The sequence below is a fragment of the Trichoderma aggressivum genome (genome assembly GCF_033847375.1).
Source record: "Trichoderma aggressivum f. europaeum strain CBS 100526 chromosome Unknown scaffold_062, whole genome shotgun sequence".
NCBI classification, from domain to species: Eukaryota; Fungi; Ascomycota; class Sordariomycetes; order Hypocreales; family Hypocreaceae; genus Trichoderma; species Trichoderma aggressivum.
Window position 1 is genome coordinate 115,405 of NW_026946428.1, and position 12,927 is coordinate 128,331.

Consider the following 12,927-nt stretch of genomic DNA (forward strand, 5'->3'; position numbering starts at 1 on the left):
TATAATACTTAAAAAATAAATAGTAAAACTACTTAAAACTATTACTGCTTAAGTAGCTATTATTATAACTTTTTAAAAATAATAATTAGTAAAAAACCTTATAATAAACCTAGCCCCTATAGTATATTAATAAAAACCTAGGGAAATTATTAAATTACTATTACTAAATAAATTTAAAAAAAACCCTAAGTAAATTTAAAAATTCTTTATAAATATAAAAAACTACTTTAGCTACTTTTTAACTACTATAGCCAGTAATATTATAAAAATTTAAACTATAAAAACCTATTTATTTAAAACTGCTAAAAACTAATTTAAACTATATTTTAGAAATTTTAAATAAACTTAAAAACTAAAAAAATAATACACTAATAAACTATTTACTAATTATACTACCTTTAAAAAACAGCTTAAGAAACTATATAAAAAAATTAATAAAGCTAAAAAAGTAAAAAAAACACTCCTATAAATTAAATAAACTAAACTATATACTAAATATATAGCCGCTTTTATATACTTAGCTGCAAAAACTAACCTAAATAATAAAGTATAATATATACTCTACTATTAAAAACTAAAATCTAATATTAAAAATAAATTATACTAAAATAAGTTACTTAATACTTTAGATAAACTCTTTAAAAAAGCTACCTATATTAATAAATATTTATTTAAATAATATAAAAAATATAAATAAAAAAAAAATATATAAAAAATAATCCCTAAGTATTTCTACTTTAGTAATAATATTAACTAAAGAAAAAAATAAAATATTATATTATATAATAATAAAAAACTAGAACCTATAAACCTTAGTATTATTAAGGTATAATATAAAAATATTAAATATTATAATTATAAAAAAAAAAAATATATAAAAAAATACTATTAAGCTTTAAAAAAAAATAATAATAAGAAATTCACCCTTATCTTAAAACCTAAGGAAAACTAAGCTATTAATATTATATAACCCTTAGTAAACTATAATATATTATACTTCTTAGTATATTATAATAATAAATACTAAATATACCTTAGTAATAAGTAAAAATTAAATTAATTCCTTAAAAAACTAACTAATACCTAAACCTTAAATATACTTAAGAAAGTTACCTAAGAAAAAATAATAAAAATTAAAAACTAATATATTACACTTATAAATAACTAATACTAAAAAAGCATAAGCTATACCTAGATACTAATCCAGTAAGCCCTTAATAATATAAAACTTATAGCTATATAACTATACTTAAAAAATAATAAAATAATAAAATAAAAAAACTTACTTAACTTTAAAAATAAAAAAAAAGTTATTTATAAATAAAAATAAAATAAAGCTATATAATAATATAATAAAAATCTCTTAAATACTATACCCCTAATATAATATAACCCTTATAAAGGGATAACCTAGAAAAAACTAAATAACCTTAAAAAATATATATATAACTAATATAAGTTAGTAAAACCCAAAAATATCTACTACCCTTATAAAATAACTATAGTAGATTAAAAACGCTTTAAAAACTAATATAAACTTAAAGGCATTATTAAGAAAAATAAATACTATAATAAAATAATTTAATAAAAAAAACTTAAAAAGTATTAAAAACTCCTAAAATAATAAAATTAAACTAAATAAATTAACCTATATACTACCTTTAATAAAACTAAATTACCCAAAAACTAGTTTTAATAATATATTAAAAATTATATAAATAAATACCTAATAGCTAAAGTACTAAAATTAGCCCTTTATTATATTAATAATATCTTAATTATAAATTAATATAATAAAGCTAATATAGTTAATTATAAACTCCTATTATATAAATAATATATTATACTTAAACTTTAAAAATAGTATAAAGATTATAAAATTATAAAATATAAATAAAATAAGTTTACACTTTATAATAAAAACTATTATAAAAAACACTAACGTTAATAACACACCCTTATATATATTACCTATAATCTAAAATAATAAAAGTTTAACTTTATAAAATATAGTATTAATAATAAATTATAAAAAATTAACTAAAATAAATTTTAAAAGTATTATAAGCTTACTGCCAGAAATATCCCTTAACCTAAATATACTTAGTGTAAATACTATAATATTTAAAATAATAAACTAGAATAAATTACCTTAAATTTAAATAATATAATTATTAACTCCTATAATAATAACTATTATAATAATATAAATAATATAATTTACTATAACTTAAATACTATTTTAAAACAAAAACTATAAAAATTCTAAATACCTAATACTTTAAAAAAATACTTAATTATAGTTTATATAAACTTAGGAGCTATAATAAACTATATTATACCTTAATTTATTAACTGCCTAAAGTTAATTAACTATAAAAAAGAGAAACTATATACGCTTACTAATATTAAATAATAACTTTTTATTTATAATAATAAAACTATTAACTGCAAAACTAATTACTTTAAAATTTAATTTAGTAAAATCTTAGATTATTTAAAATTTAATATTATTAATATTTTAAAATATAATATACTCTTAAGATATAATTAACTAAAGTTATATAACCTTAATATTAATTAAAAAGAAAGCTATATAATATAATAACCCTGCGCCTAACTAATTAATTTTTTAGTAAAACTATAACTAAATTAAAAGGATTAATAAAATATAATAATATCCCTAATAATAAAATTAAAAACCCCTATATTAAATAAAAAAAAAATATAAAAATATATAAAAATAAAAACAGTTATAAAACAAATACCTACTATAGAACTATAAAAATTCCTAAAAATAGTTAAATATATTAAAAAACTAAAAAAAAAATAACTTAAATTCCTTAACTTAATTATATAAAAAGTTAAAAATCTATACTACTAAAACTAAAATACCCTAGAATATTTAAAAAATATATTAATAAACCTTTAGTATATAAAAGTTTTTAATAAAAAACTTAATACTAAATTACTAAAATATAATTAATAGGATTATAAAATTAAACTCCTAAATAATAAAGTCCTAATATTTAATAAAATCTATAACCTAAGTGCTACTAAGCTTAAAATACTTAATAAATAAATTAAGGACTAGCTAAAAAAAAGCTATATTAAACTTTCTAAATCCTTAGTAAAATATTTAGTTATATTTATACCTAAAAAGAATAGAAAACTTTAACTTATTATAAACTACTAATAATTAAATATAATAATTAAAAAAAATATTATACTACTACCTTTAATTTTAGAAATTAAAAACTAGCTTACAAAAGCTAAAATCTTTATATTATTAAATCTTAAAAAAGTATATAACCTTATTTAAATTAAAAAAAGTAATAAATAAAAAACCGCCTTTTATATTAAGTATAAACTTTATAAATATTAAATAATACCTTTTAGACTTATAAACGCCCTAGTATTCTTTTAAAAAATAATTAACTATATATTATAAAACTATATAAATTATTTTATTATTATATACCTTAATAATATTCTTATTTACTTTAAAAACCTAAAAAAATATAAAAAATATATTAAAAAAGTATTATAAATACTCTAAAATAACTAACTCCTAATAAAACCTAAAAAATATAACTTTTACACACAGAAGGTTATATTCCTAAGATATATTATTACCCTAGGAAAAATCTAAATAAACCCTAAAAAACTTAAAGTAATTAATAACTAAAAACCCCTAAAAAACGTTAAGTAAATATAAAGCTTTCTAAAACTTATTAATTACTACTAATATTTTATTAAAAACTTTTTAAAAATTACTATACTATTTATAAACTTAACTAAAAAGGATATTAAATTTAAACTAATATAAAATACTTTAATTACCTTTAAATACCTTAAATAAGCCCTTATTACCGCCCTAGTACTTATAATATTTAACCTTAATAAACCTATTATAATTAAAACTAATACCTTAGATTATATAATTAGTAAAATACTTTAATAACTAAATAATATACCTAAGAAAAAACTTAGGCTTATTACTTACTTCTTTAAGAAATTAAATAAACTAAAACTTAAATACCTTATTTATAATAAAGAGTTTATAATTATATATTAAATACTTAGTAAGTAGTATTAAAAATACTATTATAAAAAAAGCTAATTTTTAATTATTATTTTTATAAATTACTAAAATATTACTTACTTTATAATAATATAAAAACTATTTTATAAATAAATTAAATATTATAAATAACTTTTTAAATTTAAACTTATTATTAAATACTATAATAATTTAAATAATAAATATACTAATATATTTAGTAAATACCTAAATTACTTTTAAAAAATCCTAAAAGTTAAAGCCTAAGTATTAAAAAAAAACTAATATAAAAATCTTATAATTAAATCAATTAATATAATATACTAAATTAAAATAAATAATTTAATTATTAATAATATAAAAAAATATATTAAAAACTAAAAAAATAAATAATACCTAAAAGGCATTTTTATAAATACTAAATACCTAATACTAAATAAACTTATTTAAATACTAAAAAACTTATAAAGTAAAATAATAAAATCAATTTATATACACAAGCTTAATAAATACTATAAAATATAAAAAATTACCTAGTAAGTTATATAATACTTTAAATTTAAAAATATTAAAAAATAAATACAAAAAGTTATATTTAAATATATAATATATAAATAAGCCAAGGTATTACGCTATCTTTTTTATAAAAAACTATAACCCTTACTAATTTTAGTAAAAAATTAAAAATCTATAATATTTAACTATATTATTAAGCTTTTACTTTCTAAAAAACCTATAACTAATAAAATATAAAATAGTATTTTTATAATAGTTAACTAACTCTTAAAAATAACTTACTTTATCTTAATTACTAAGAAAAACTTTATAAAAAACCTAGCTTATATTTTTTTCTAAAATATTTACGCCTACTATAAACTACTAAATAAAATTATCTTTAATAAAAAATTAATATTTATATTAAAATTCTAATAATTACTTATAGTAAAAATTAAACTAAAACATAAAGCTAGTATAGCTTACTACCCCTAAATAAATAAATAAACTAAGTAAATTAACTAAATTATTAAAACTTACTTATAATATTATATTAACTTTAATTAAAATAATTAAGTAAAATACTTATTAACTGCCTAAGTATTTTATAATAATATACTAGTAAAATCTATAAATTACTTACTATTTTACGTAAACTATAAGTTTAAACTAAATCTACACTAACCTCCTATTAAAAAAGAAAATACTAGTAAAACTATTATTATAATAAATAAACTTAAGAAACTATATTAAAAATTATAAATATAACTTAAATTTATTAAAAAATAAATAACTAAATTTATAAATACTAAAAAAATTAAAAAACTAACCTTTAAAAAGGGGAATATAGTTTACTTACTCTAGCACTTATAAAATAATAAATAACTAAATATTAAAACTAATAGGCTAAGTAATAAACTTAACTTTAAAAAACTTAGACTTTATAAAGTTATAAAGAAAATTAAACCTATTAACTATAAAATAAATCTTCCACTTACCCTAGGATAATAAAAAAGAACTATATATTTAAATTTTTATATCTTACTACTAAAAAAAACACTAGTAAATAAAAAAATAAGTAAAGTTATATAGGATAAAATTATTATTTAAAGTAAAAAACTTAAATATAAAATTAAAAAACTTAAAATAATAAAATTTAATAAAAATACCTAATAAATAAAATACCTAATAAAATAAAAAAGCTATAATAAAATAAAAAATTTATAATAACTTATTAAAAACCTTAAATACTTAAAAAACCTTATAAACAACTTTTATTAAAACCTAAGTCTAATAAAAAAAAGTCAAAGGCACCCTAATCAATAGTATTAACTACAGAACCTATAATTACAAAATTAATTAAATTAAATAATAAAAATACAGCTTAAAAAGCAGCCTTTGCCTTATACTCCTTCCTTTTTAATTACTCTAGCTCTGCTAAATTATTAATACCCTAAGACATTATATATACTGCCTTTTTAAACTATTCCTTATATTATTTCTAAAAATAAATAACTTTAGCTATAAAATTTATAATTTTCTTTTTAATAACTTTAACCTTACTATTAAGCTAATTACGCTAATAAAAAATATATAATAATTATTAAAATATAAAAAATACCTTATAATAAAATTTATAATCCTTAATACACTTTAAATAATAACTTAAGTTAACCTTAAAAGCTAAATACTAAAATCCTTTCTTTTTATAATAAAAACAGGGTTTTATTTTAATAAATTATAATAATATAAAAGTAGTAAATACTATACTCCTATTAAGTTTCTTTTTTTTTCCTTTTATATTAGCTAAATTAGTAAATTTTTAAATATAAAAAGTTATTTTAGTAATAAATAGGTAATAAAATAAAAAAAAACACCTATAGGTAAAAGTATAAATACTTATATACTAAATTACCTAATCTTAGGGATAAAACTAATAAAAAAAAGAGAATTATATTATAACCTAGCTTTTATAATTATAATAAAAGGCCTATAGAATAGGCGCTCTTAAATTAACATTAGGCTGCATAGCTAATTAGAAAGTAGTTAATAGGAATTAATATTAATTTTAATTAATATATAAATAAATTAATTAAAATTATAATTAATTCTACTTAACTCTAAAATATATAATTAAATATATAAGTTTACTTTATATTACTTATTAAAATACTTAAATAGCTAGTTATTATTACAGCCATAGCGTTTATAATATAATTAAATTAAAACCTAGACCTCTACTCTTATTTATATTATTAGCTAATAACAAAATTACCTATTAACTAACCTAATCGCTCCGCTAACATAAACTATAAAACCTCTCTAAGGTTTATCCCTTAGGAAAAGCACTATTTATACTAATATATAGGCACCAGTTTATTATATCTCTATAAATTCATTATACTAAGTAAAGTTGCTTACTTAATAAGCTGTTTCTTAACCTATAATAGCATAGCCTAATGGACCTGTTTTCTTACAATGCTATATGCTTATTCTAAAATTAGTCTGCAAGGTTTAAATCTAAAGGTATCCACCAACGAATTTTACAAGGTAATACAGTAGTATCAGACAAAGATTCTTGCAAAAGTACAACTTCACAATCGATTGTGGATTGCATTGTCTTACTTTAATGTAACATATCAGTTGTGTATCTAAGGCACTAACGGGGATCAGCCACTATTACTGTAGAACCTCGCAAAACTCGTTTATGGGCCGTTGTATATAAGGTGTCATACTAACTTAAGGACGTTAGCCTATTACTTCTCTCAATTAAACAGGGTATAACTATGGGGAGACCTACAAACGAGTTTTGCGAGGTCTTACAGTATCAAGGTACGTTAACGGAGCAACCGCAGTACCACCAGCACCAGACCCTGAACCCAAATCTCCCACCCAGCACCGGCGGGCCGCCATACCCGTGGTGACTGATCTAGTGGCCACGCTACTGCTAGTTGTAAGGAACTGCCCGAGCCGAGGCCCTAGAGGCTAAGCAACAGGGACCGGCTTCCCAGCGATTACATGCATATTTGATGACCCGCAGTATCTCAGCGTCGAACACATACACCCACTAGGACAGGCAAGGTTATATCAGTGTGTTAAATGTGCAGTAGTATTACATATAGAGTAAATGTTAGGCCAACTGGAGCAAATGGTATATTTATGTAAATAAGTTTTACTTATAAATATTATGTTATATTAATATGGTTCTTGCTTACATTGTGTTATGATATAGGTGAGTTTATAAATACAATAAGTATATTATGAATACACCAAGAAATATAAATAGAAATGTTTTATTATATATATATTCTTTCTTTCCATAGATAGCTATGCCTGTAGTTGTACCTATACACTAGTCCATTTGTAATGTGTTGATGGGAAAACTATCCACAAACCTCATGCCTGCCAATGATAGGACAACCCTCCTATTGCATTTACATTGCAGGTAATAGCACGTTCGCTATTATATCCATGGTCTGTCACGGAATTACGGAACGTACACACATCTTTGAAGGCCTCAAGGTTACACTTTACCCCTCACACACCGCTACTGCTTAGAAATGCTACAAGTATTGCTACTCAACTATCTCTTAAATATTGAGGTGATCACTACTGTGATAATGTTAATTTCATCAAGAAGATTTCTCTGTTTCTCAGAAGATAAGCCTCCGTGCTCCTTTTCTATAGAGGAATTCAGATCACAACCTTGCCGAGCATCGCCAAACAAGCGAAACCTCTAATCAATTTGCAATGGCTGCTTCAACAAAAACCACGCCATTACCCCTAAGCTCCGACAGTGATCTCACCAGCAAACAAGTAGACGTCAGTCGTGAATACGAAGCCGGGCAAGAACAACATAGCTCTGCAACTGAACCAATTCACAATGCATCTGGACTCCCTCATGACCTAGAAAAAGATACTACCGCTCCCAGTACAACCTCTCCAGAGCAGGTAGCTACTGTGAGAAACTATTCCGGCTTCCGCTGGTTCCTTGTGTGCTTCTCCCTATACTCTTGCGCCTTCTTGTTCGGCCTCGATGGAACTATAGTAGCGGACATCCAAGCCCCCGTTATCGAAGCGTTTGGAGCTGTCGAGAAGCTCTCCTGGCTCGGCGTCGGCTTTCCGCTCGGCAGCGTCGCGTCGATCCTCTGCATTGGACGGGCCTTTGGTGACTTTGACGTGAAATGGGTCTTCATCGTCAGCATGGTAATGTTTGAGGCTGGATCAGCTCTCTGTGGTGGTGCGCCAAGCATGAATGCGATGATCATAGGTCGTATCTGGGCTGGCGCCGGTGGTGCAGGCACGTACCTCGGCGTCCTCAACATCATCTCCATCAACACTTCTCTACAGGAGAGGCCGTTGTACATGTCCCTCTGCGGCCTAATCAATGGAGTCGGATTTGTCCTCGGCCCCATCATCGGAGGGGCCTTCGCCAACAGCTCAGCCACCTGGCGCTGGGCGTTCTACATCAACATTCTCATTTTTGCCGTCTGCTCCCCCGTCTACGTCTTCATCCTCGAGCCCTTCGATCCGCAACCAGGGAAGACCTGGAGCAACAAAGTGAAGAATATCGACTGGATCGGAGTCGTCCTCAACGCCGCGATCTACGCCTGCTTGGTCTTGCCCGCGACCTTCGGCGGCACCCAGTGGGCTTGGGGAGACGGCCGCACCATCGCCATGTTCGTCGTCTTGGGCGTGATCCTCGTTGCCTTCGCCATCCAACAAACCTTCTCCATATTCACCACCCCAGAACGTCGCATCTTCCCCATCGACTTCCTCCGCAGCCGCACCATGGTACTGCTTTTTATAGTTACCTCCGCAGCCTCCACCTCCCTCTTCATTCCTATGTACTATATCCCCCTGTTTTTCGGCTTCGTGCACGGCGACTCCAACATCGAAGCCGCGGTTCGCTTGCTCCCCCTTATCGCCATCACCATCTTCGCAACCATGGTCAACGGCGCGCTGATGCCGCGCTTCGGCTACTACATGCCTTGGTATTTCGTCAGCGGCATTTTACTCATACTCGGGGGCAGCCTGCTGTACAGCATGGAGCACACCACGACGCCCAACTCGACCATATACGGCCTAAGCGTATTAGTCGGGTTCGGCGCCGGGTTCGCGCAGCAGGTGGCGTTCACCGTTGCGCAGTCGAAGACGGGAGTCAATCGTATCGCGGACGCGGTTGGGTTCATCAGCATCGCGCAGCTTGGCGGGATGCTCATCGCGTTGACCATCACGGGCGCGGTGTTCCAGAACGTGGGTTTCCAGCTTGTAAGCGATGCGCTGCATGGCCTGGGCTTCTCGGCCAAGGATATCCATGCAGCGCTGGCGGGCGCGAAGTCAACGATTCTCACAAGCGTCACCCAAGAGGTGCGTGAGAGGGTTGTGGAGGGAATCGTGAAGGCGATTAGTGATGCGTATATACTTGTGGTTGTGGCGGGTGCATTGATGCTAATCAGTGCGTGTTTCATGAAGAGGGAGAAGTACATGGAGATTGGTACCAATGCTCAATAGCTGCTATGGAGATGTATATTATAATTGAAGCGAAGGTCCCAAAAAAGCTCACGGGAACCTTGCGAGCCATAATGGAGTAGCAGAGTTTACAACCTCTGTGGATATATAGTAAAGAGGTTGTTAAGCGTATTATAATTGTTAAATCCATACCATTGGCTAATTCTTGAAGCTAAACTATTGGCTGAGGTCGGTCGTTTTTGAGAAGGTTGTGATGATGTAATTCGACGGCTTTGATGGAGCTGTTTCTGGAGTTTATTTGGATGGCTTAGCCCTACAATTCATTGCGGTGTCCTTTGGTGTTGTTGGCGTTTTGAAGATAAGCTTTGTAGCTTTATCTCCTCCAGTCATTGATCACTAGGACTTGGGCTTCGCTCTCGTTTAGCCCGTCTAGAGCTCGCACTTTGAGAAATAGATATTATATTTGTGAGTAAAAGCTTGAATATTGTGAAAAATTGGTGGTTGCAAGCTTTTTCAATCTATAGATTAGAAAAGTGAGGGCGCCTTTTCGATCTATGGTTAAGGAAGCTCCATGCGTTTACGTGTCCTTTCGACCATCATGAATCTCCATCAAATGCCATAAATACAACTTTTGTGAACATGATTTAAATATTTTACATAGCTTTGGTGAGCTTAACATAGCATCGCTTAGGAGCATGCACTAATTTATCTATCGCGCCATATCCACTCAACTTCTCAGGACATTCTTCAAGCTGAAAGTTCCAGATGAGTAGTGTTATGAAGATCTTCAATTCTGAGGAAGCCATGTTTCGTCCGGAACAGCCTCTTGGCCCAAGGCCAAACGTAAGCAATGGTCCCGCTGCGCTGTCAAATACCTTCTGACCATTCTCCTCCACCAGCCATCGTTCAGGGTCAAACACGTCCAGATGCTTTGGATCCCAGCTGGAGACTTTACCCTTTTTCTGGCTGGTGAGATAAGACTGACTGCGTAGGGAGTCTTCGATTTGAAATGCAGGCGCAAAAAAGCTAGGGCCGTTGCCCATAAAAAAGACTTCCGTACCTTTGGGGACTCGGTGGCCGAGCAGCTCCACGTCAACCATAGCAGTACGGGCAAGGGCGGATTCAGCGCGAGAGCATCGAATAATCTCTTCAATAGCAGCATCTCGGTAATGACAGTTAATACCGCGAATCTCTTCAAAGGTGGGATACCTTTTCTCAGCGTTGGCTTCGGGGTATATGGCGCGGAGTTCGGCTCGAAGCTTATCTTGGACTTCGGGGTAATCAGCTAAGAACTTGACGGCCCAAGTAATGACTGTCCCGGTAGTGTCATGTGCGGCGACGAGGACTGTCAGGATCTAATGATCGGTAGGTTAATATGGGCCGTTCGAACTCTTCGGGTGGAGCATTGCATACCTCGTCAAAAAAACTCCTAGAAATAATCTCGGGCCGTCTGTGTTCTTTCTCCGCCATAACTGCTTCTTTATCGATCATATCATCGATGGCAGATTTAATATTGGCAGTGGGTATGGCCGAGCTCCCTGACCCGGCTTGACGTCTGTTGATCGCTTTCGCTATCTCGTTCTTGATAAAATTCTCCTTAATCTTGAAAGCCCTCTTCCAGGTGCTGGAAGTTTGTCTCAAAATCCAGTGCGAGACTCTGGGCCAGGGAGACCTGATAGTTGATTCATAACTCTCCGTGATATCGATAACGGACTGAAGGGTTTCGGGGACCGGTGCTCGAGGCAGGTCCACTTCCGCGTCTTTGTTCTGAGGTAGTGGTAAGGCTTCTATTCCCTCGAGTAGCTCTACTTGAGCTCTTGTAACGGTTTGTATGCCAGGAGCCTCTCCAAATACAACGGTCCAGATGGCGTCAAGGGCCACATAATACACGTCGTGCGCGGCGGCGAAGGGGTGACCCTGGGCAAGCCTGGACTTTTCCTCCCAGAGTCGCATAAAGTCCAGACAAACATTATACATATGAGGAACAACAACATTCTTCTGAAACCCAGGCATCATAAGCCCTTGCACCCATCTGCTCTGTCGTTTATAGAGATTGTCGCCGAATCTTTTGAAGATATGACTTTCGGGCATAATTCCTCCTGAAACCTCGCTCCAATAGTAAGACCTATCAAACTCCTTGGTGCGCCGCACCATGACATCTTTCGACTCTTGGTAGTCGGCTACGACCACACATGGTTTAGAGAACGGTCGAGCAAAGAGTTGTATAATGGGTGATTGAAGCTTAACATTCTGTGTTGCCATCCAGTCGTGAAGCTCCTGAGTCTTCATAGAATGTTTAACCATGGCGGGGATATCACCCAATAAGGAACTTTTGGCCTCCTTGTTGAATGGAATGCCGGGAATGGGCTTAGGTAGTAGCCATAGATAGAACAGATACAAGGAGGCGGTTATGGCAATTGCATAAAGGGCGAGTGAGCTTTGACTCGCTACAGAGAGCTTGTCCAACATATCCATTATGGAGTATTATTTGTGAATAACTCGAAGAGGTGAGAGTTAAAGTAGCGGAATATAAGTTGAAAAAAAAGGAGTTGAAGTTTCGGGACATCTAATTTATATTAGTCTTGTGTCATCGTCCAGCACAACCTAAGCTGAATAAGTTGCTGTTGCCAAGTATTGATTACTATTATTACAATATTGACAAATTTTAATTTATCAAATACATATCCGAGCTTATGCTTTTGCAAGGGCCAACTACTCCCCTTGATTAAGCTCGAATACAACATTCCCTCTTACTAAAGGTCCTCTGTCGCAATTGTATTTTTATTATTCACATCTTATTACTAATTTAGTAAGGCAACTGGTAATGTTATAAGTAATAATCCCGGTAGATAAGCCGATGATCTTCATCAAGCAGGGGTAGAGTAGATATTGAAGTA

General features: G+C 29.7%; 2 protein-coding genes across 2 annotated transcripts; one reads left to right on the top strand and one right to left on the bottom strand.

Moving 5' to 3' along the window:
• Positions 1–8,308: 8,308 nt before the first annotated feature.
• Triagg1_9980 (uncharacterized protein) lies at positions 8,309–10,072 on the top strand (the record flags this gene model as incomplete). The annotated part of the gene is made up of 1 exon (XM_062904997.1): positions 8,309–10,072. One exon carries the CDS (start codon positions 8,309–8,311, stop codon positions 10,070–10,072), a length of 1,764 nt encoding a protein of 587 aa, XP_062751088.1.
• Positions 10,073–10,683: 611 nt separating this feature from the next.
• On the bottom strand, positions 10,684–12,505 carry Triagg1_9981 (uncharacterized protein; the record flags this gene model as incomplete). The annotated part of the gene is made up of 2 exons (XM_062904998.1): positions 10,684–11,385; positions 11,444–12,505. 2 exons carry the CDS (start codon positions 12,503–12,505, stop codon positions 10,684–10,686), a joined length of 1,764 nt encoding a protein of 587 aa, XP_062751089.1.
• Between the last annotated feature and the right edge of the window lie 422 nt (positions 12,506–12,927).